Source organism: Phasianus colchicus, chromosome 1 (assembly GCF_987193195.1).
Source record: "Phasianus colchicus chromosome 1, bPhaCol1.hap1.1, whole genome shotgun sequence".
NCBI lineage: Eukaryota > Metazoa > Chordata > Aves > Galliformes > Phasianidae > Phasianus > Phasianus colchicus.
In genome coordinates, this window is record NC_143436.1 from 102,860,100 (window position 1) to 102,885,277 (window position 25,178).

The window sequence follows — 25,178 nt, forward strand, 5'->3', positions numbered from 1 at the left end:
AGCAAGTTTCCCACCAGAGCATATTCATAAAGCAACAGATCTGTATTTTAAGATAAATTTGAATGGTATTGCAGCAACTTTATATGATTCAAATCCCCAAACCTTTGATTTCAGGCAGTGTTTACATTCTCCATTTCTTAGTGTGTATTTTTTGAGAGAGATAATGATTTGTCTAACAATTGCCTTTCTCTTTACGCTGTGAACTCAGTAGACTGGAAGAGATACCATAATACATTTGTTCTAAAATCTAATTCATTATCCTCTACTATGATTTTAACTTTAAATAAATTGTTTTCAAACTTAAATAATTCTATTAAGGAACAGAAATATCACAGTTCAAATGAAAGTAGAGGGACTTAAGACTTTTTATCTACTTTCATTACAGTTTCTTAAAATGCACTTTTTTAAAATAGGTTCAGATGTATGCAAAATAGGTTCAGATGTATGCAAGGTTATTGTTCACACTACACAAAATTTTCCACATTTCAATTTCTTTTGAAATCTGTCTTGAAACAGCAGCCTTACACTGATTCTATTCAATGTCCATATAATTACTGTGTCACTGTACCTAAAAGTTAAAAAATAAATAAAAATCCAGTCAAGGAGATTGAAATACTTAATCATACACCGTATTGTATAAACTTGACTACATCATCTGACAGAAAATGAGCTTTCAAATATAAATGTTAGTAGAAAATATATGTTCTATATATATAGATACAAACTTCATATATTTCATTGGATTGCATCCAGACAAACTGTAAAGACTTGAATATCCAAGAAGTTGAACATTTTGAAAAGCTTTTTTTGTTCTGATCACACCCTAGTATTAAAGTCACAATCTAAGTAATTATACAGCTGCTCTTGCTAATTGCATTGGTCTTCCCTATTTTGGGTGGACTTACGTCTGTGTTATTAAGATGATCTTTTGGCAATGATCTGTTCTAGATTTCTCCAGTAATTCAGAAACAATCTAAACTTTTTTTTTTGCAAGAAGAAACAGCTCACTAAGTTTGTGTTTTCTCTATGTTCATGCATGATGGGAACCTTTTTCTATATGTAATTATTTGCTTTTTCTACAGTTTCTTCTGTCATCCTAGTTTACTCTTCGTTAATGCTTCAAATATCCAGTATTTCCAATTGATGTTGCATTGTAGTTTCCTGACTTCCATATACCTCCAATGCAAAAAACACTTGAAAGCTACTATTTAGGTTGAGCGTGGTTGAATAATTTTCTGTCTTTTGATGGAAAACTCAAGAGAGTTGATCACATGCTTTACGTTGAATGCTTAAATGAGTTGCTTTAAAGTTAGACCAAAGAGCTTACCACTTTATCAACTGTGAAGAGCCACATGTTGCTGCTACTAAGGAACATCTTTTTTTGTGTGTGTGGTTTAAGAACTGAGAAATGTATCCAGATTTGTCCATTCTATAGCTCCATACACATTTTAATCATATTTTAATGCTTTTAGTATAGTGATGTTTTTCAAGTGATTGTATTTGGCAGAGTGTTACTGGTGAATTAATTCTTTTTTCCTCTTCTTTTCTTTCCCACTATCACTGTTTTTTTTCCTTTTGATCCTTTATTTTTAATGTTTTATCTAATTTTTCACTTTTTATTTTCAATATATTTCTCTTTCGCACCCCTTCTTTTCTCTAACACTTCCTATCCGCACAGAAAGATGCTGTGAAGCTACTAGACGTGAAAATGGAGGCCAGTCCTTGCAGCTGAATGCTGCTGGTTTCTCTTTCATTGTAGTCATAAGTTTCTGGTGCATGTTGTGAAGCTGTTTATGAGGCAAGCAATATGTATTTTTCCTCTCCCTCTTAATATTTAGAGAAAATAAACACAAACCTGTAAAGACATAAATAAATGTACTTTTCTATAGCTCTTCTAAAATTTCTAATCCAAGATAAGATCCCAAATAGTGTAATTTCTTCAGTCTATGCATGTAAAATTCTTCATCCAGTTTTTTTAAACTTGTAAATGCTGAAACAAATTCAACAGATGATGCGTGGATTTTCTGTCTGACAGAAGTTGGAGAATGTGATCTATTCAGTTTCATTTGATTGATTTGAGTCAGTCTAAATTGCTGTTTTTTAAACTATATTCTGTTTATAAGAAACCTATGCCTAGACTTTAATCTCAGTAATACAGCTTTCTAGATATGACATCTATTGAACTTTCTTGAGAGCATTTTAATTCTGTGTTAATGCCTTTAACAGTGTTGTGCTTATACTTACTAACTCCTTCCATTATGTACTTAAAACTTTGTGCTTAATATAGACATATTTTGTACTTTCTACTGGATTTTAAAAAGCATTTATTCACTGATTTGTAGTCTATATATTGCTTTAGTTCATAGAATTTAATTTCCTATAATTCCAGTGTACCTCTCTGCAGCCATGCTTCAGCACATAAAATATGCTGCTGTCTTCCATACTCAGTTCTGGAAACTGGAACAGTGCCACATTCAAATTCATGGCATTTGTTGGTCTTGACATTCCAGTGAGCTTAATCTTGACCTTCAGTAAAGAATAGATAGAAGTCTTTTCCGTGTTTCATATGTAAAACATATGTTCTGTGTAACTTTGAACATAGGAACATGGAACAAAGAATACAAAGCCTCAGATTTTTTTCTAAATTAATCTAGTAAGTATGTATGTGAAAGTTAACCTGCATATATCTGATGCTAGAATCTATGTAGTTGACTTTTTTAGGGTACTTGCCTTCAAGTCATTACTGTGTGTAGCAAAAATAATACATTTACAGTATATGGTGTTTTTTTCCTTCATTTCTTTGGGGGGTTATAACCATTAGCTTATAACTTTGAAATTATTTGGTCAAATTTAAATTCATGTATCTTCACCAGCGTAAGGGATGTTCTTATTTCTTAAAAACAGTGATTATTGTCAGTTTTGCCAGTTCCTGGTTGTTCTCTGAAGTCATTAATACAACATTAATAGACCTTCTTTTCATCATAAAAATAAACAAACAAACAAAAGATCATTTTAGAAAACCAGCTTATGTCATGAATAAGAAGTCCTCATAAGTAAGATGTCCTTAGAATGCATACGTGTAAATTTGAAGACTGTTTTATTCACAAAAAGACTTGTATATAAATCCGTATATTTAATATAATGAAATTATAGCTGGAATTCAAGTAAATGCAATTTTTGGCTTTCATACAATCTTCAGAAGAACTTTCACCCCATTAAGTAGGGCCGCTGTTTCATTCACAAACATTGCCCATGTACTTTATCACTTTAACCCAATGCCTTTTCACTAATTTGAACTGAATCGCATTGACATGTGCTTGGCATAACATGGCAGGGAATAAGATATCTATTCAATTTTTTTTAAGCTGTTGGTTCCCAGTCAAAATTAGTTGAGTGAAAGTCTGTTTTGCCATGAATAATATGAATGTATATGTTGACTTTTTTACTTAGTTTTATAATTGTTATTTTTATAACACTTTGTCTATTTCATGCTTATTGTCCCTAGAGACAGTGCTGAATGAAGAACAGGAATCTTAACACCAATTTTTTTTTTTATTTTATTTTATGAAAACTTCTTTCTTTGACTATGGTTTGAGCCACTAGCTGCACTTAACAGTTACAAAAAACTTGCAAATGCAAAAATATATTTTCCGTTGATTATAACTGCAATAAGTGCTATTGCTTATGCTAAATAGTTTTAGAGAAGAATTGTCTCAGGAACTTTTGCAAGAAGCTTTGTTTTTTTCTAACCATTTATAAAATCTGTAGTATAGAAAATTTTTGTTATCATGTTATTATCACAGAAAAAAAAAAAGGCAAAAACGGCAACGGAAAAACATCTTGCAAGTACATCTGTACTTATAATCAAGGAACTGACATTTAGCAAATATGTAGAAAGTAGATGCTGCTTACATTTCAAAGGAAAACGAAAAAAAATCCCCGCTGAAGTCTGGCCTCATTATAAGTTTCTGAAAATCTCAGTCCAAACTGATCAAGAGAGAACTGTTTGATATCCACTGGGTGTGCCTCAGCACAAGCTCATCATAATCTGCTGCAAGGAGCTCTTTCTCAGTTTGCAGAAGCACAGTGGTACAGACACTGTAGCTCCTTGAAAACCAGGGCAGCAGCAAATCCTTTCAAGAGGCTGTTCTTTTCATTGTAAGGTAGGCAACAGATGCATTTAAGGAAAATAGCTTTCCTTTGCAGACACTGTAGAGCACTCGCTAATGCAGTGCTGAATAACAAAGAAAACCAAAATGTGGATACCATCAGAACTAGTCAGTACCTGTCACTGGGTGACTAGAATGTCTAGAATACATCTTAGAGGATCTCAAAAAATGAAAAGTAAAACAGATTCTCATTAAGGTTGCACAGTCAACACTCAACCCAATTATGATTTTGCTTTATTTTGCAACGTTTTCCTAATCTAAAACCGTTATGCTCTGCTACTGACTTTTTTATTACGTTTACGAAAGATGTCATAAACCTTTCTCTGCTCTTGGTAAACGTTTGAAATGTCCTTCACTGGTTAAAAATTTACCATTTTGCCATTTCATGCAGGTGTATAATATGACAAGATAGGAATTAGGGCACAGAGAATGATGAGCTCTGCACTCTCCAAGCATATTATGACAGGCCTAATTAAATGCTGTGAAAAATTTTAGAAGCTGCATGTACACTGTGACTGAAAAGTTTTCTTTTATATTCAGTGTAACAGTGCCAGTGGGATAAAGAGACATTTTCATTTTCTAACTGATAGTAGATTTATCTGAAGAATACATATTTTTTTGTAAAATGATAGAAAATTTTGGCCTACTGCAATTTATGTTCTTCTGCTTTATGTATTTTGAAATTATCAGGCATTGTGAATGTTTAATTTGCTTTTGTCTCTACCCTTCCCAACCGAGTCCAAAGAGTATGAATTAAGTCAATATTATAGGGAATTTGTTACAGGAGAGCCAGGCCAGTCTAAGCAATGTCCCTAAACTACTGTTGAGAGAAGAAAGAGGAAGAGGATATCCTTGGGTTGTTCATCTGTCTCCTGACATTAATAATTAATACAGTTTTGTTTGGATTTCATTTCAAAAAATCATAATTCATTCTTCGAAAACAATGAGAACAAGATTATTTTGCAGTGTTTTATACATTCTGTAGGAAGACACTGAAGATTTTAAAATCTTGTCTTCCTACAGACAAGAATAGGTAAAAGTGGAAAGAGACATTTGCAAATTAAAATATAATTGGTAGATAAAGATTGAATAGCTTTGAAATTGTAGTTTAGACTGTATTAAAATGATAAATATGTCTTCACAAATTGAATGTGATATTCTGCTGTCATTAGCACTTTGTTAGATTAGTAAATTTGTTCCTTAAATATAGTAATTGTGAAGGAGATTTTAGATCTTATGATTGACAATGTAAAGTATTCCCATTTTTCAACATTGTCACATATTTTGTAATGCTAATATTCGACTGTCTGCAGGACTGAAGCGCTGAAATGTTCTGCACTGAACTTACAGCCTTAAATTTAAATTGATGGTGCAGAAAAGTAAAGAGGGGTAATATTATCTTTAATATAGCAGTATATCTCTAAATAACAGTATTTTTTAAATCTTTTTATTTACAACTTTTTGAGTCTAAGGCTGTTTTCTTTCCTAATCAGATTTTAGTTGTCTCCTTGCTTGTTACAAAATAGTTTAATGATTTACCTAATAGAACTTCAGATAAGATCCTTTATTTTTTTCAGTAGGGTTATTAGAAGATAAATTGCTGTCTAAAAAAATAGGAAAACATTGCCCATAAACACACATACTGCCCATGTAATCCATACATTTATCAGCAATAAAATATGTCTGTCTATATAATTTCACAGGATATACAAAGCATACCATCACTAAAGAACAAATTAACATTCCATTTAATGTTGTGATGGAAGTACAGAGCCAAACACTAATGTTAAAAATATGTCCCTGGAAAAATAGCTAGAATGAAAACAAATATACTAGTTTAATTAAAGATGTAAAAATATGATCAATATTCAATTAGATACATGGAGTAATGATCTCCAGTCTTCTATCTGTTGTACATTATGTTGATGATTACCATTGCTCATTTCTTCAGGATTTTTAGGGAAAAGGGGAAAAACAAAGTTGTTGAACAATATCAAGACAAATGTAGCTTCTAAGGTCTGTAACAGCATCACTGAAATCTGTGCTACATCCAGGGCTCTATCGAACTTAAGACATTTTACTTCATCCATCGCATTTCTTCAGGCATACAAGGAATCTTCAGTTTTCCTTTGCTACGCACATATTGGACATAAAGTGTAAGTGATGGAAACTTACAGGGAAAATTCTGTTTCTTCTAATGCCAGTGACAATCTAATATAGTCAACGGTGTCAAATAGCAAACATAGAAAATCTGACAACTTTCCAGTTGAGAAACAGTATCTGTACGGAAGATGTATGTTTGAAAAGTATGTTAAATATAAATGGTTAATAGGCAGTAGGTCAAGCAGCTGAGGTAGAAATATCCATTTTTGTTCATTTTCTATATAGTCTGACTGAAGTTCTCAGAAGAAGTTCCAGTTACTCTTGTCTTTGTAATTTCATGACTAAGTATGATACTGTTACTAAAGATTCTGAATATTTGTTATTTCACACCCAACATTTTTGTAGAGGCAAGTCCTAGAAAAAAGACATTTTCATATAATTTTATTAATGATACAATTTAAGGGAGCGTAATACAAGCAAAATAAATCTACTGAATGGATGTTTCCAAAAGAATTGCATTTAAAAATGCATGCAGTGTACCCCAAAGTACTTCTCTGAAAAATATTGCAAGCAGCACTGTTTCTCTAAGTTTATTGTTTCAAAAACAACATAAAAGGCAATTAGAAAAATCTAGATTTATAATAGTTTAATTTGTACAGTGATTACATGTTTCAGTTCATCGCATTCATGTTTCACTGCCATTTTGTTCACTGATTTCTATCATGCATGCAATACCTGCTGTCATCTCTCTGCTTTGTCCCTGAAGAATGTCTGAATAGTGTCAATGTAATGTCCTTCAGCATATTTCCAAGCACAATGTCAAGAAATGTATGTAACTTTGTGTGTCTTTCATCTGTTATTCAAAGTTCACATTTTGTGCAGCTTCTGTCTTCATTTTTTTGTAATAAACAAAACTGACTTAAACCATTTCTATCTGTATTTTCTTTATTACTGAAAATACTATTTTTCTTGCATTATCTATCTTGTAACTGGTGAGATTTTTTTGTGTTGTATCAATATTTACATTTTCACAGTAAATCTCAGTGTTTTATCCAATAGCAAATAGATCTTTTGAAAAAATGAAAATCATTAATTTAAAATTCCCTGATTTTTGGTTTGGCTCATGCTGGATTGCTGCCATGCTAGTCAACTAATAGAGCAAATATGTGAAATATATATATAAGTATGCTGTCAGAGCATTTGATCCATAACAATTTAATCTGTCTTCTTGAAACAACTGAATCTCAAAAGGCAAGTGTTTTATGCTAGGAGAAATTGTAGTGGTGCACAGCACTTCCATGCTGTGTCAAACTGCTGACATTTGCAGTTGTATCAGTGTAACTATTTCAAATGAAAACATGCATCATATACTGCCAACTCACATAATACTAAACTTATATTTTTATAGCTAATGCTATACAATAATTATGCACTTAAAATATTATTCCAAGTAATACTTCCAAGCTCAAAACTGCAGTGTTTGCATATACCTCTGTAATGAACTCAAAGAAAGTGCTGTCAGGCCTATTTTATCATTTCAAATACAGACCCAACACAGTCTGACTATATTTCTCTGGTTGCAGCTGTCATCCAGCATAAAGATGCAGAAATCTCTCAGGTCTCTGTGGTATATGCACATAATTTTGAATCCTTCCAATTAGCACAATAAAAATAATTTCATCTTCTATGCAATGACAGTACTCAGAACACCCGTAATTGTATGTTTTCAATACAGACGTCAATCTTAATTAGTCTTTACAGATTTTTAGAAATTCCTTTAAGAGATGTTCAGTGAATCTGTTGTCACTTTGGGTTGAGGAAACAGGGACACAGTCATTTCTTCAAGGTCCTTTAATATCCTGAGCATGGAGCTGATGCTACAATCTCCACAAACTCAGTGCCTTTGCACAGCCATTCGCCACTCAGTGTACCGGAAGGAAGGCCAGGCTGTCTGTCCTCATTTTTAGGTGCTTTTTTTGAAAGCAAAAAGTGTTGTTTGCTTTCTCATACATGTGATGTGCTGGGGCTTTCCTTCCTTGTCTTTTTTTGCCTTGAAAATACTGAGGAAAATGTATTGATTGCCTGGCTGAAGTGTGAAACAGATTGCCCTGGAACTGTATTTCTTCTCTTGGCCTTGTCTTGCTGCTGCTGCTGCTACAGGAAGAGTGGGGATTTCTTCCCTGTTTCCTCTAGGATTGCCCAAGAAGTAACCAATAGCAAATAGTTGCAGAACAAATATGCAAAAAAAAGAGCTGTAGCTACCTGATAACTCCTTAGGTGCGTTAGAGGTGCTTCTGAAGCTGCTTGAAGATAGATTGATGATGCTAGGAGTAATTTCTAAAACTCTGCTTAAAAAATATAATTGACAGCTCCAAAGAATAATTTCAGTTGCAAACCTAGAACTTTTTCTACTTAATATGGCTTTATTTCCCTTCCTTTCTTACACCTAATCAGACACAGACAAGACATCCTCGACAGGAACACTCAAGCTGTAATTTATACTACAGCGCTTGTTTTATTTAGCTATTTCAATTGCATCTCATTTAAGACACTTTCGTATGAAAAAAAAATGAAAAAAAAAAAAAAAGTGCATTAGAGTAATTGAGAATTTGAGTACTACTCAGTACCCAGAAAGAGCCATAAAAGAACTTTTCATCTTAAATGAGAAAAGTAATTTCAGAAAACTCGTTAGCTAGAAGGTCTCTGCATGGTAAAGAAAAACTTCTTCACTTGAAGAAGTATCAGAAAAGCATAACATTTCTGATAAATAGAATTATAGAAATGCTTCTTTGAGTAGCTCACATCTCTCAAGTCGGTAATGTTTCTGGCACAGCAGACTGCCTTGACTGTGTGTATATCTTGTGCTGTCAGTTTAAAGCTCTGTAACTCCACTGTGGGCAGGCTTGGTGATGAGCCAACTGGTTGGTATCTTCCTCACAGTAAAGATACATAATTTATGGCCACAAGAGTTGAAGTGATCCTTCACTCTTGCTAGTCAGTTACATCAGGATCAATAATAATGTCCCCTTATTTTCCACAGCTGTGTGTCAGGCATGTCTGTCAGCACGTGTTAGTAGTGCTGTACAGAGCACATATCCTTGTGTGCTTGTACACTGCTCTGCAGCAGTATCTGTCCTAGGAGAAGTTGAAGGAAAAATCACTACAGAAAAAAAATGCATTGAGACTTGTTTGATACTCCATAATTGTTGATTATGGAGTTACCATCTTTTTGTACTAAAGGATGAGATAGAAAAGAAGCCTAATGCCTGGAGTGGTCTCTTTTGCATCATATGTTCTCCCAGTAAATGTTTGCACAGAATCATAACAATTGTTTCAAAGTTGATACTGGAACTGTATAGTATTTTTTATTTCATCTGGAGGTAGATATGTAGCTGCTGGACACTTACTGACTCAACAGACCAGTTTTATTGCTTTAAATCACTGAGACCGGCACACGCAGCTTCAGCTCTGTCAGACAAATTATTGGAGCTTGTTTGGGCAGGAGAGCAGATTACTAGTTGATTTCTTCTTTTTTGTTTCAGTAAGGCATAGGACTGCTCAGTAGTGGTTAGCTCTTGTACAAAGCTTAAGCGTTCTCTTCAGTCATCAAACTATTTTCTTGAGGGCTTTGCTACCAAAGCTCAGTACATGCTGCTCTCATGTACTACCCAGGATACAATTCACTCTGTGAGTGAATGTGAGTGTACGTGTTACTTGGGAGATTCGCTGGGTGTGACAGAGTCTTTGCATCCTGATCAACCTCACCAAAGGAATCACAGCACACAGCACTCCCTTCACATAAGGCCAGGACAGTGCTTTGACAGACAGCAAGCAAAGTGCTACTCTTGAGGTGTATCAATTTCCAATACAAGAAAATGCAAGGAAGCATTATATATCATTATATCATTTATAAAAGAGTAATGAGTCCTTTTTAGCTGCTATAAATTGATTATTGTTTTATTTTGTACAAATATATATCCCCAGAGGAAAGAAGGAAGCTTTTCAAAATATTCAGAAACAAATTAATAATTTCAGTGATTAAAAGGAAAAACTGGCTTTTGTGTATTTTGTCATACACCATCTCCAAGACAAATTTTAGAGTAATTGCATACATTTTTATATCTGGACTGGACCCTTATTTCAGATCCATGTTGTCTGTCTGGAATTTTGTAGCATTTCTGATAAATTCTTTCATTGCTGCTGTTTTTATCATGATGTACATGCTGTTTAGCTGTTTAAAAAAAAACTTGTACAGCTGTTAACCTTTTTGGTACTATGTTTGTTTGGGTGCTGATCAACAGATACTGACTTCTGAAATACATTATCTTTTTAGAGGTTGTGAATAAGTGTCTGAATTTTAGAAGCTTTTGATTCCAAGAAAGGTTCCAGATCAGATAAAAATTAAAGACAACATTCATAGTGCAGAAATAGCTATCATGCATGGACAACCTATGTCTTGGAAAGCTTAGGACAGTTCAAGAGGATGACAAACCAGATCAAGGTTTTTTCCTCCCATTACCCAGTGCAGCATTTCAGGTACTCCTCCACCTCATGACTTTTGACTGCTGCAGCTGAAAAGAAGTTCCAACTTTAGCTTCAAACTTGTCTGAAAGAAAGGATGATGGTTGAAGTATACTGCCCCATAATGCACACACATGAACATCCATTTAAATGTATCTGTCAGGTACTACACTGTGAGCTTACTGAAGTATTTTAATAATTGCTTTTTCTTTTCCTTAAAAATGTAAATGGCCATAAAAGTTAAGGACTAAGTAGAATCATCTCTTTTCTTTAATCATGTGTCCACCTCTAATGAGGTGCAGAAGGGAAGAAAGGAACAAAAAACACACTCCACTAAATGCATTTCAGCAAAACTTAGAATTGCTGAATGACTGAAAACGTGAGGGACATCTGGAGAGGTCCTATTCTTGTCTAACTCCCCTGTTCAAACAGGATAGTTCATACTCCACTGGCAATTATTTTATTTATTATTTATTTATTATTATATTGCACAAGCAGTTCAACATGTACGTTGTGATTCCGTACGAGTACAGAAAACTTCTGTCATGTCACAGGATTTATTTAATGTGAGGGTGAGTATATGAATGTTGCCAATGAAGTTCCAGTCTTTTTGTGCAGAAGCAATAACTTTAGTTTTCTGTATATGAAGTGTACCATGCTCGTATAGTCTGTAGACATTTTGGTGATTGTTCTAACTTCAGACTTGCTTAATGTATCTGATCTAGACCCCCAAAAAGAATTCGCTCTGAATTTAAATCTGTGTGCCCATAAAATTTGCCTTTCTCTGTTATTTCTGTTTGCTGGGAAATTCTGCTTCACTTGCCAAAGTTCTTTATTGGTCTTTCCTGTTATTTAGAAGACTATTTTCAAAAAGTTCAGTTATGTTTTTGAAAATTAAAAGTACATTTTATAGAATAAAGGAGACCTTGAAAATTGCCAGTAGTTTCCATGGCATTTATAGAAACTTCATTTTTTTATATACATTTCTAAAAAGTTTGTATTTCTGTAAGTATTCATTGATAAATTTGAAGGAGTAGAGAATGAAGTGGCTTTGCTTAAAGTTGGCATTTTTCTTCATTATCATGATAAGGTATATTGTGTTATTTATGCCACATTTTATATAATAAAAATCACATTGTTTTGAATCTAGCATAATTTTAACGAAGTTTAATGAAATGTCCAGAAGTTTGAACTTAAAATTGTTTTTTTTTAAATCAGTATTTATAGTCCTATTAGACTACTCGGACAAGTAGACAATAAACCTTTCAAAACAAAAAAAAAAAGATCATCTTCACTCACATAACACTGAATTTGTATGGCTTAAAATAAGTGTATTTTCAACTAGAAAAAGAGTGTACCTAATATATAAATAGATTATTGTGCTACGGCAGAAAATGGAAATGGTATTTTGACTCCATTTGGACCTCTAAGCCCACCCACCCCAACCCCTGTCCTGGGCAGGGCTGCCCCCCACCAGCTCAGCTGCCCAGGGCCCCATCCAACCTGGCCTTGAACACCTCCAGGGATGGGGCACCACAGCTTCTCTGGGCAGCTGTGCCAGCGCCTCACTGCTCTCAGAGTCAAAAATCTCCTTCTAGTATCTAATCAAAATCTCTCCTCTTTCAGTTTAAGACTAAGTCCTTTTCTTATCACTGTCAGTAAAGAAAAAAAAAAAAAAAAAGCCCCTCCCTACCTTTCCTGTACCTCCTGAGTTATTGGAAGGTCACTATAAGGTCTTCTCAGGGCCTTCTCATCTCCAGTCTGAACAAAGTCTTTCTTCCTAGAAGTGTCCAGCCCTTTGGTCATCTTCATGGCCTTCCTCTGGACTCGTTCCAACAACTCCACATCTTTTGTGTGCTAGGGGTTTCAGGCCTGGAGGCAGTACTCCAGCTCTTTCACCAGCCAACACCCCCTAGTCTTTCTCCTCAGGGCTGCTCTCAGTTCATTCCCCACCTTGCTTGCATTTGTGCTTGGGATTGCCCTGACGCAGTGGCAGGATCTTGCTCTTGGGCTTGTTGAGCTTCATGAAGTTCACACAGACCCACTTCTCAAGCCTGTCTAAGTCCCTCTCTGTAGCATCCCTTCCTTCTGTTACATCAGCTGCGCTACTCAGCTTTGTGTCATCTGCACACTTGCTGAGGATGCACTCAATCCCACTGTCTGTGTCACCGTCAAACATGTTAAATAACACCAGTAGCAATATCCTCAAGGAACACCCCCCTTTATTCATCTCCTTATGGACACTGAGCCATCGACAGCAACTCAGAGTGCAACCAGTTAAATGGGTGAATATATGAATACAATAAGTTTTGGAAGATGTATAAGAAATTAGACTTGTAATATTTAGCTAGGATTATTGATGTTAAAAAAAAAGAGAAAGAAAATGCGTGAAATGTCAACTTTGAGTGCATAGATTGAACAACTTTTCATTGCTACACCATCATTTTGCTTATTTGAAAGTGTTCCTTTGCATTTTTAAAAAGGGAGAATAAATTTGAAGTAATATCTGTCTACCTGCTGATTCAATCACCCAATTAAATGCATACATTCAATGTTGGCTTATTACCTGATACCATGATACCATTCTGAAGAACAGTTCTGTAATAAAACAGCAGATACAGTAGACAATGAAACAGATAACATAAAAAATAAAATTCTCTCCTCCTTTGGAAAAGTTTTTAATTTTCCATTTAAGAAAGATATCAAATAGACTAAAAAAGCGTATATTTCTATTAGTATGCATTGATGTAAAAGTCATTAAGAAAATTATTTTTAAATTGTGTTTGAAAAGATGAATACATATTTTCTTAAAAATTAGCTAAGCAAAACATATGAAAGCTTAAATTATTTTCTTAATTTTCATATCCGCAGTATATTGTAAAAGTGGGAGAAAGATGATAGCAGTTACCTTGTTAAAACATTTATATTAATAAAGCACATTGTTATGTTTTTATGTCCGTCAGCTGAAACAGTACTTATGTAATCTTCTGTGAAAAAATCTTGCTCATATTTTTGGAAAAGGCATAGGCAGCTGCAAATGGAAATGTACCACTGCACTGGTGACTCATACTCCCAAGACATGGTAAAACTAAGTAAGGAATGCTGATGCACTACACCAGCATGCAAAGTGAAAGTTTCCCTCACCAGTGGTATCGGCTCAGGACTTACCACCACACCTGCAATGGTCACTAGCCAACTCCTGAGCTAGACTGATACCTTCTTGAACAAGGCTGGCCCGTGAACCATTACTAAGTTCTGTTTTTTTCCCTTCAGTTACTGATCACATGCAATTCCTCACCTTCATTACAGTCATCTGAATTCATAAAGCAGTACTTGTTCGTTCAGAGTCACAGTATTGAAAACTATAGTGTTATTGTCTACTACAGAAATATCATTTGAGACAAAATTAGATAAGCAGCTTTAAAGGTACAATGACAGAAAGCAGTATCAGATGCGGAATATATTTATTCCGAAATGCTTGACAGTATTTCAAGGTTCAAAACTATACAAGATGAGGTCCTGACACTAGTTTTTTTCATGTTAATTTATTTGACAGTTTGTCTCTGCGGACTATTACCTTGAAAAAAAATGTTCTCTGACTTCTTCATTCTGCTGTAATTTAAAAAATGACCTTTACAAGAATAAATATTGTTTCACCACTCTTTAGTAATTCTCCTTAGCACTACTGCTAATTAATTACATTTGAAATGTGGACGGTGACAACTTACATCAACTGTTATTATGTTGAAAGTGTACAGTATTTTTCTTAGGGTCCATACTGATATACTTGGTTTTGAAATGTTAAAAGTATCATATTGTTTATTATTAAATAATGTGACTTATGCTCTGTGACCATTGGATTTTCAGCAGTGGGAAAATGTTATGTAGAAAAGATGGCTTTTGGGATTTTTAATTGTGTTATATATGCGCTTAATTTTCAGTACTGCTTCTTTCCTTGAGTTTTTGAATGGTACATTTATAATGTACATCCTTTAGCCTCTGGATCTATGACTTAAAAACTTCGGAAAATTTTATTCTTCAGGATTAATTTATTAATGAATTCAAATTTTCTTTCTTTCAAGACACTCTTTTTAATGGTCTTGGACTTCGTGCTGTTATTGGCCTGGGAGTGGCGGCCCTTTTGTTAATCCTTGTTGTGACTGATGTCAGCTGCTTCTTTGTACGACAATGTGGATTGCTAATGTGCATCACCAGGAGGATTTGTGGGAAAAAGAGTGGTTCAAGTGGAAAAAGTAAAGAACTGGAAGAAGGAAAGGCTGCTTACTTGTGAGTATTATTTACATATTATAGAAACATAATTAGAAGAAAAACCTTGCTGTTCAACTTGAACATTTTGCAGTTTGATAAAGGGACTGTTATAAAAGATTTCAATTACTTGGAAAACTGTTCTCATGGAGCTCTTAGAGCAGGTCCAGAGGAGGGTCACTAAGATGATGCTGGAGCACCTCCCCTATGAGGAAAGGTTGAGGGAACTGGGATTGTTCAGCTTGGAGTAGAGAAGGTTCCAAGGAGACCTCATTGTGGCCTTCCAGTACTTGAAGGGAAAATATAAATGGGAGGGGAATGGCTGTTTATGAGGGTGGATAGTGCTAGGACAAGGGGGAATGATCTTAAACTGAGATGGGGGAGGTTAAGGTTAGATTTTAGGAGGAAATTTTTCACACAGAGCGGTGACACACTGGAACAGGTTGCCCAAGAAGGTTGTGGATGCTCCATCCCTGCAGGAATTCAAGGCCAGGCTGGATGTGGCTCTGGGCAGCCTGGTCTGGTGGTTGGTGACCCTGCACATAGCAGGGAAGTTGAAACTGGATGATCATTGTGGTCCTTTTCAACCCAGGACATTCTATGATTCTATGATTTGTGGCCAGCTGTTTTCTTAAAGGAGAAATAAGGACAAAAAAGAAGAGCATAAACCATGCTTCACTTTAAGATGACCATCTTATGCAGCTTGTTCTCTATTAGAAGAAAAATTCTGTCATAGATCAGTGTAGGCACATTTCTGCGCTGCTACAAATTCATCTTGGAGTTGCTAATGCCCAAAAACATAGCCTATGGTTGTGGCAGTGCCAGTAAATCTGGAAATAAGGCACATAGCTTTGTGGAAAATACATGAAGAAAAATCTCATATATAGCTATTATTGGAAAATCTTGGGGTTTGCCCATAGAGTTTTGGAATTATAAGTATTGTTTACTTTTAAAGTTCTGAGATAGATGTGGCTGAATTGTCAACGAGCAAGATTGTTCTTCATGGCAATAGTTAATGCTTGCTAAAATTAAAGGAGAAGGAGCAATCCTGTTTCTCAAATATACCCTCATGTAGTGGTTAGATAAATGGGAATGAAATGGTCATTTATGTGCAAGTTTCTTTAAATAATAAAAGCAGATGGTGAAATCTCTGGAAAAACAAGTTCAGTTATTGATTGCATAAAATAAGTTCTTTAAAGACCCAGTCTTCACAGGGTTTCCAAAAGACTAGACAGAGAGAGGATTACTTATCATCCCTTTTTTTAGGCGGTTCCATTTATTTACTTAATGTGGCAGTTTCATTTTCTCATCGTATGCTTCATATGCTCATCTAAAAGATTTTTTTTTTTAAATGTACAATGTGACAAGCTGTATTCTGTGGCATAAATAGCGTTTACAAGTACAGCTCCTGTGCAGTGCAGCTCTCCCAGGACTCAGGACATGCACTTCATTCCTCTGCACCTTCCCAGAACCGATCTTTCCCAGATGCAGATCAGAGAGCAGATATGGTGGCCCTTATTATTCATAGCTACACTGGACTTCTCTGTTGCCAGTGCTGGACGTGTAAAAGTCTCTTTTCTGGTTTTAATTCTGGCTGTTGGGATTCAGGCACTGTGTCTTTATGAGGTAACCTGATTGCATTTCTTGGTGAGGTTCTCAACCCTTTTTGAAACAGCTGCACAGAACCAAAACAATCATAAGCAGGCTCACGGTATTTACATCAAGTAATGTTTCTGAATAAAAGAAGTTATGCCATAAAACAGATATTTCCTAATTCTTGACAGGTTACAGTCATAGAAAGTATAACACAGTTTTTCTATTGGGTGAAGCCAGCATGTCCTTTTCAATAGAGTCAGCATTTACAGCTTCTGGCTGAGATTCAGCTGTCCTTTCCTATTAAGCACAGCACTTCAGTTTGTGTTTTAATTTCATTTTCAAGAAGTAACCACGTATGAATCGGTGTACAGACCCCTTCTGAATGGGAAGACCTCAGGGAGCTACATCTCTAAATGTCACTTGACAGCAGTTTATGCATTGCTATCAACATCTGATACACAAATGCAACTCCATGTTGTCTAGAGCTGGTCACGTAACAGTAATTCCTCCATGACACTTTTTTTTTTTTTTTTTTTTTTTTTTTTTGCAAGAACAACTATACTATTTAATTATATTTCTTTCTTTGTTGTGGTGATCTTCAGTGAGTCTGATTATTAATAAGTTGAAACTGTTTTTATTTACCTTATTCTTTGATTTGAATGTTAAGTGTTAAGGGTCAAAATTTGAATTTCTTTCATGCCAAATGCCATTCCCTAAAAGAGGCTGACATTTCCCTCATTTGAATATGTCAGATCACATTCTGGATCTTTGAGAGGCTTTTTGATATATTTTTTTTAATTTTGATTGGTAGGAAATGTATAGTCATTAGTCATGTTCCATATGTAACTAATGTAGATAATACTATGCATGTAACATACACACAGCCATCTGGAACAGAAACGCTGAAATATGTTTCCTATAAGGAGCTTCCCCTCCATGTGATTTTTTAATTATTATGCAGTTTGTACTTCCTGTATGGATCGATTCCTCAACTATGAAATATGTGCAATAATGTACATTTATCCATAAGATTGTGCATATACAGGCATAACAAGTAGAACTTACTGTTCCCTCTGCCAGCCCTGTTATGAACCATTATGTTTTCACAGCTATCAGACAGCCATGACTCCACTTGTAACTATATGGCAATGTTATCAAACAGCCAACTCCAACATAGCACATAAATTAAATGCCTCTGTTACATGCATTATCTACGGAAATGAGCATGGCATCCATTTATGTATGTTAAAATCAAATTTCAATTGAATAGATAAATAAGCACAAGTTATGCATCTACAATTAAAAATACGTTTTAGGATTCTACCTGTGAATTCTTTCTTAGTCAACTTCTCAATTACACGTTTTTGTGTGTTACACTCCTGTTAGTCTGTAAAGATTTCCTTGAGTATAATTACCAGAAGATGCTCAAGTTTCCAGGTACTTTCTGAATAGATTGTTGTACAGCTTTTTTAAAGGTGATCTTTTCAGAAATGATACAAGTGTGAAAGATGAATTAGACAAGGATTTAATGAGACTTTTCTATGGTGCACAGCAATCTCACTGCTCTCTGTGACACCTGTATTTGGTTACCCTGTGTTTCTAGACTGCAGCTGGTAAGTTACAGGATACGATTCCTGATTGGATGTCAGAAGTAGGAAAGAAATGTATACATGGAAAAAGATTTTATTTTGAAAATATCAGATGTATCTTGGATATCCTTGGATATCCTTTGATCTGTCTTTTGAGATTCAAAGTATGTGCTAGTCCTATTAATTAATACTGCTTTAAATGCAAACAGTGCTTTGCATATCAACACCATATTACCAACAAAAGTGTAATGACAATACTCACTGTTCTGTCCTCTTTACAATCCATTGTCCAACTGACATAAAAGTTATTAATTGCCCTGTGTTTGAAAAATTAGCACCTGTTCCTAAAATGGGGGAATTGCCACATAGAAACAGAGAATTTCTTCCACCAATCTAAATAGAGAGGGCTTGGTTCTTATCGCACAGGGGCTCTTTGACAACTGAGATTGTCAGAATCTTAGAAGACTGAAAACACAGTTAGGCAATGTATATGCTGCAAGAATGGCTCTTTATACTTCCAAAAATTTCAAGCATAATTGGGTGTCAAGTTCTATACTTACTATACTATGTTAGCCAAATTTATGTCTTTTCCCATGAGGAGGTCATCCATTGTCTTATTATTTATTTGTAAACAAAATGCTCTTTTGAGATGCTAATCCATGATTTTTGTGGGATAGGTAAGTAGCTATGCATACAGGATACTTTGAAGACTTCAATGAATTGAGGACACACTGTTAAATGTGTCTCAGTGGTGTTAATTGTTGATAATTAGTTCCACATTTTCTCTGCCAGCTTTTGAAGGAAGAGATTTTGGTAATTAGTTAAGTGCAATGTAGTTAATATGATGATAAAAACTCAGACTCTTTTAATAATTTTTAGGAAAGATGGATCAAAAGAGCCAATAGTGGAAATGAGAACAGAGGATGAAAGAATTACCAGCCATGAAGATGGGAGCCCAGTAAATGAGCCGAACGAGACTACTCCTCTCACAGAACCGGAGTAAGTAACCCAATATTTCCCAGTGTCTTAGTCAGAATCTTGGCTGCAAGGCTGCCATCACACTGCCAGGTAGAAAAGTATATGACAGCCATGTGCTGTGGCAGTGCAGTTCACCAGTGTGGTTTTTTACAGCAGTCAATCTAAACCACAGTACTCCAAGGACAATGGCCAGGGTTATTATCAGGCATTTCTCTCTTCTTTCTGTGACCCAGACTCTCACTCACATCAGCCCTGGGATGACAACATAACAATTGTGCGAGTTCTTCAACATACCTGGATGTTAGTGAACATCTTAAGGAACTTTTTCTTGCCTTCTCTGCCACACTGACTCCCACAGTGCTCCTTGTTCTCTTAATGAAGACAGCACCTTGGGGACATGGGCAGCTCTGCCCTACCTTCACTATCCTTCCTACTATTCCCTGCTGATGGCCCAGGAGGCCCCTCTTATCTCCAGCCATCTCAGCAGCCCATGCCCAGCTCTGGTGGGACATGGGCCCACACACCACTGCCATTCTTTCTCTGCCTGCCAGGCTGAAGGGCGGGAGCATGAGGGCCAGGCATTGCTGCCTCCTTGGATCAGCGGTGTGCCAAGCATTGAGAGAACTCTTATAGAATAGTCTTTTTCTCTTTAATCTTCTGAAAAGTGCTTGGAATTTGTACTGAGAGGTACTGCAGTGAATCAAGTTATCTAAGGGGTCAGTGGAATGTAACTGTAAACATTGTACAAACTACATTAGGCTATGGCTGTAGTAGCAGCTAAACCACTGATGCTAAATTGTTTAATGTCTTTAAGACATGGAAATGTGGTGGAACATGATAGTAGGAAAGATTTAGTTCAGATCTTTCTGCTTGTCCAAGTTAGTAGAACAGCTGGCAGACTGAAACATGAAACAGTTAAGGTCAAAAATGTTTTATTATCTTACTGAGGGAAAGAGTCAGTCACTGGTTGCAGGGAAAATAGTTAAATCATTGGTACAACTGATAAGGTGCCTGATGGGTATTAGTCTCTGAGAGAATAGGGGTGCTGAAAGATACTAGTAATGATGACGATTTCTTTCTTGGTCATTTCTTTTCTGACAAATAATTGGCAAAAGACAGCAGTGCAAGGCACAGCTGGATGAAGGTCAGATGGGTTAGCTGAAGTTTCAGGACAGTGTCACTTAGGAAACCAAAGATGAGTCAGAAGCATCAGGCAGTCAGGACATCTGAAGGGACACTGGCTCTAGGGGAGCACTGCAAGACCTGCTCATTCACAAGTCATAACAGATAAAGCAGAAAAGCAATATAAAATATGGGTGAGATGCCACTGAAGAAAAAGAGGATGCGATAGGATAAAACAAAGTATTTCTGAAGAAATAACACACACACACACTGAACAACAGGTGCAACAGCAATCTTGTAGGGAAGAGCTTAGCTTGCAGGAGGGAAGAGCTTCAGGGACGAATCAATCAGGCAGTGTCCATACAAGGCAGGATTCATTATGGCTAATTTAGGCTGCCTTAGAGACATCAGAGTTAAATCTTCAGTTTAAATTAGGTAAATTTTGTACTCAGCAGAGGGAGACAGGAAATGTCTATGTATTTGGAAGGAATTATTTCAGCATAAGATGCCTACCTATGTGATGCCTGTCTCTTTCTTGACTGTGAATTCAGTCTAAGTTTATGCCTAACTTTCAGGGAGCCTTTCTTGCATTTTCTTTTTGAAGCTGAGCTACATATACCCAGGCACTATATTGCTTTGAATGTAAGAATTTGTGTAAAATAACTCAGAAGGAGGGTTTTTTTCACAATAATGTAGTATTTTCATTATATTTACTCATATTACTCAGTAACCTTCATTTAAACTTAACTCACTGTTAAAGCAATATTTGGGATCCATTTGTGAAAAATGAGCACAAAGCACTTTTACCTGGAAGTAAACAAGTTTTAATAATACTGGCAGGTAACCAATATAAGTTGTGTATTTCTTACTGTATTTCTGAAACATGATTAAAATGCCATGTGCAACATGGTACTATAATTAAATCCCTAGTCTGATATTGTTATATTCCTAGTATTGGTTGAGTTTTTTCTGCATATTAAGGAAGCTGGGTGAATTTCAGTATCAAAATGGCTAGGAGCCATTTTCCTATGAAATAGTCATCTAATAGAGAAATAAATATTCTAAGTTTTGTGTGAGTAATATCAGCAAAATATTGTGATTAGGCCACATGCAGTGCTAGAGGAATTAAATATCATTACTGATTGATAATAGACAGTGTCTGAAAAACAAAAAGAAACTTTTAAGGTTTTCCAGTCCTTTTTTTCTTCAAAAATACTTCAATTTTAAAACATTTTGATTTAAATAATTAATGTTCGCCCAGCTGAAAAATATAGAATGATTTCAAATAGGCACAGCTATATAGTGATTAAGTGTAAGAAAACTAATGTAATTAAATCATTTAAACTTGATTTAGTTAGTTAAAAAAGGAAAACTACTGAATCACATAATAGAGATTAAATATGAATTGATATTTGACACAAAGGAGAGGAAAATTTCACAATAACGAAAATGTTGTCCTCATCAGTAGGTGAACTGATCACATCATATCTAAAAAAACACAAGGTTTTGGTTTTTTTTTGTTTTTTTTTTGAGATAGTAAGGTCATAGAATGCTGTACTGACTTTTTCAATGAGGGAAATTTATAAACACTTCCTATGTTTGTAGTTTGTTTTATTTCTCTTCTTGCTTGCATTAAAAGCAAGGCTAATTGTGTCAGACTGTTTGCATTAACCTGGATTTTGGTTATATCTAATATTTTTCAACAGAGTTTAGCAATATCTTTCTATTTAAAATACTTGTAAATTATTTGTGACATGCTCTTAATCTACTTCTCAAAAAGTATTTTATTTAAATTTACATTTAATATATTGTCAGTTGCTCAGTTATGACTTAGGCTATATATTTCCTCATTTTCAGCACCATCATTTCAGTAGCTACTCTGATCTCATATAAATCTTGGTTAAATATGGTTTATTTTTTTAATACCAGCACATTTTGCTTTATTAGGCCTATAACACAGGTGAGTCTCATGAGTCATGTTTCCTCTGCCTCCATGTTTTTTTTTTCTTTTTCAAAAATAGAACTACATTAATTCTGCTGCTTCCATTCTTTCAAGTCTTGTGTTGTGGGCTGTTTCCTTTGTGTGTGCCATGTGGAACAGACAGTTGCTTGACAACATCCTCTGTGTTCAAAGCCAGAGAGCTGATGATACACATCCCATATTTTACTATAACAGAAGAAGTTAGTCTTCTGATAGATTTTTCTTAGATAAGATTATGCTCATTGTTTAACATCTGTTTAATTTCAGCCAGATGAAATGTCATATGACTGAGAATTTAAGTATTGTTTTGTTAATTGTCATTAAGTGCTGTTATTACAAGACATTCCTAAGGGATTTCTATATAGAATAACATATAGCACATTGGGACATCAAAGCAATCACAGTGGAAGATTACTGAAACATTTAATGGTTGTTATGAATAGGAAAAATGCATATGCGTACTACTCCCTAGTTAAAAAAAATATGGAAAACAAACCCAAACTGGAATCAGGATAAACAGCTACTATGCCTGAGAGATATTATTATGGGGACATCTACCTAAACCATACATATTTTTCACAGCTATATTTTTGATAGCTAACTAGCAGCAGTAGGGAATGATTTTTTTGAACTTTTTGAAAGAAATCAGTGTTTTGTCTTTCCTGTAAATAAGAGTGGGGATTGTCTTGATATTGGAATTTAGGATTGTACAATTGTAAGACTCAAAGGAACATTTCTGAAATTAAAATACCATCTGAATGTCTTCATGCATCCGCACAAGAACTGGAAGGGACTAATATTAATTTCTTTGAAAACGAAGAACCTCAATACTCGGAATCAAAAAATTGTATAATATTTTCATTGACTGATGTTTCTATAAGCACTATGGACCGTATAAAGAATGCACTCATTGTAGACTTAAATTCCACATCATTTGTTATTTTTTGTAATGTCCATGATTTCTCTTTTTTTCTGATAGGAAGCTGCCACTGAAGGAGGAAAATGGGAAAGAAGCTTTAAATGCAGAAACCATAGAAATCAAAGTTGCTAATGACATCATCCAGTCAAAAGAAGATGATAGCAAAGCATAAGATAAACTACAGCTTTCTGGATAATACATTTGGATAAAAGCAACCCCGTGACCAAAACTTTACAGCTGACCTTAATTTCCTGGGAAACTTAAGCTTGGAATAGTTAGTACATGTGTACATATGATAAAACAGTTTCTGTCTACAGTTCTTTTCTATTTTTTTGTTAATGGTTTTAGTATGTTGTTTTACTGACACCAAGTCCCATGGTATAAATTGGAAAAATCTTCTGAATAAGAACTATAACTTACTATATGAAAAAGTATGTCACTTAGAAGAATACTTGGCAAAGCACCCCTAACCACAAACAACACATCGTGTCTCTCCAGATCTTACAGGGCAATCTACATACATAAAGTGCCATTTGTTATTGTATTTATTTCCAATTATAATCAAGGAAAAGTTGAGGTTGCCTTTAAAAAAATGAAAACCAATCTCAGCATAACATTTAAGATCTTATCACTGGCAGACACTCGATAGTTATTCCAACTGTGCATATCACTTGAAACAAAAAAAGCAACAAACTGTCTTCAACAACACAAAGCCAGCTCCACCCGTAGTTTTACCTGGGTTCTCTTGTATCATAAAAATTTGATAACTATGATGTACAGATTTAAATCAAAATGGCTGAATATTTTATCGAATATTCACCTCATCCTAACGTTAGAGTGTGACTGAAAGGCCCAGGATTTTCAGAATGCCAGATTTTCTACATTAACCTTTGGAAGGTGGTGTGTAAACTGATATGTTGGATATGTGTGGAAAGGGAACTCTTTTTTGAATAACTTTTGGCTTCAAAGGAAACCTTCTAACACAGACTCACATTAGTTGCCCCAGTGTATTTATGCGTACAAGTATTCACTCTTCTAACCGTTCAGTCAAGGGATAAACTGCATTTAGGTTTTCACCACAAATCGGTATGTGAAATATTTGAAGTTGGCCTTATTAAAGAAGTTCTCGCTATGTTATGAATTTTTATCTTATAACAAGAAACATAAGAACAGATGGAAAGACTTTGGCTAAGTGGTTAGGAACATTTTTAAATTTTTAATTAATCAGACCGTGTATTAGGCAAAATACTTGTTTCCTGTCAAGCATTTTTTAAGATGATCTATTTTATTATTATGGATAATATGCACTACTTAGAAATTTGGCTAATTTATGTGATGAAAAGGAATATATTTATTAATATTGATTTAATTATGTCACTAATTGGAGTAATACATCCTGCTTCCATTCCAGCACAGTGTATCCACATCTACCAACCTATTCAAAATATTTCTTTGGAAGAAGTAGATAAAATAGTGAACTAGATTAGAAAATTCTACTTGTTAGGATCAAACTGTAGAGTACCTTGTGAATTTTTCACATCTAAGTCATACTCAAGGTTTAAGTGTAGCTTTACTCAGCAAATTATGTCCTCTCCATACTGTATCTGAATTTTGCTATTAGTTGCAAATTTCTACCTAATATCACACAGAATGTCATCAACTCTTAGCTGATATTTTGTAGTTATGTCAAAGTGGTTGACTTTTGTGCAGTAAAGCTAAAAGTGAAATGTAAAAGAATGTTGTTACATTTGAGGATAATGGCACATTAACCTTCTTGTTAACCCAAACATTACCGAATTTGAAAATGATGAGGAGATAATGAATTTTCAGATCTTCCTTATTTTTCAAAGGCACTATTTTATCCAAAAAAAAAAAAAAAAAAAAAACTAAAACAAACAAACAAAAAAAAACTACTTTTAGTCACTTTGGGAAAA

The 25,178-nt window shown here is 34.9% G+C and overlaps 1 protein-coding gene across 1 annotated transcript in view; it reads left to right on the plus strand.

Annotated features, from left to right (window-relative positions):
- The window catches only part of NCAM2 (neural cell adhesion molecule 2), a 259,676-nt gene extending 236,184 nt beyond the window's left edge, over nt 1–23,492 (plus strand). The window contains exons 16-18 of the mRNA XM_031612506.2: nt 14,876–15,080; nt 19,124–19,243; nt 23,305–23,492. Of these exons, the coding sequence (XP_031468366.2) occupies nt 14,876–15,080; nt 19,124–19,243; nt 23,305–23,416 (437 nt within the window). The 3' untranslated portion in view covers nt 23,417–23,492. The remainder of the gene's footprint in view (nt 1–14,875; nt 15,081–19,123; nt 19,244–23,304) is intronic.
- Nucleotides 23,493–25,178: the final 1,686 nt, after the last annotated feature.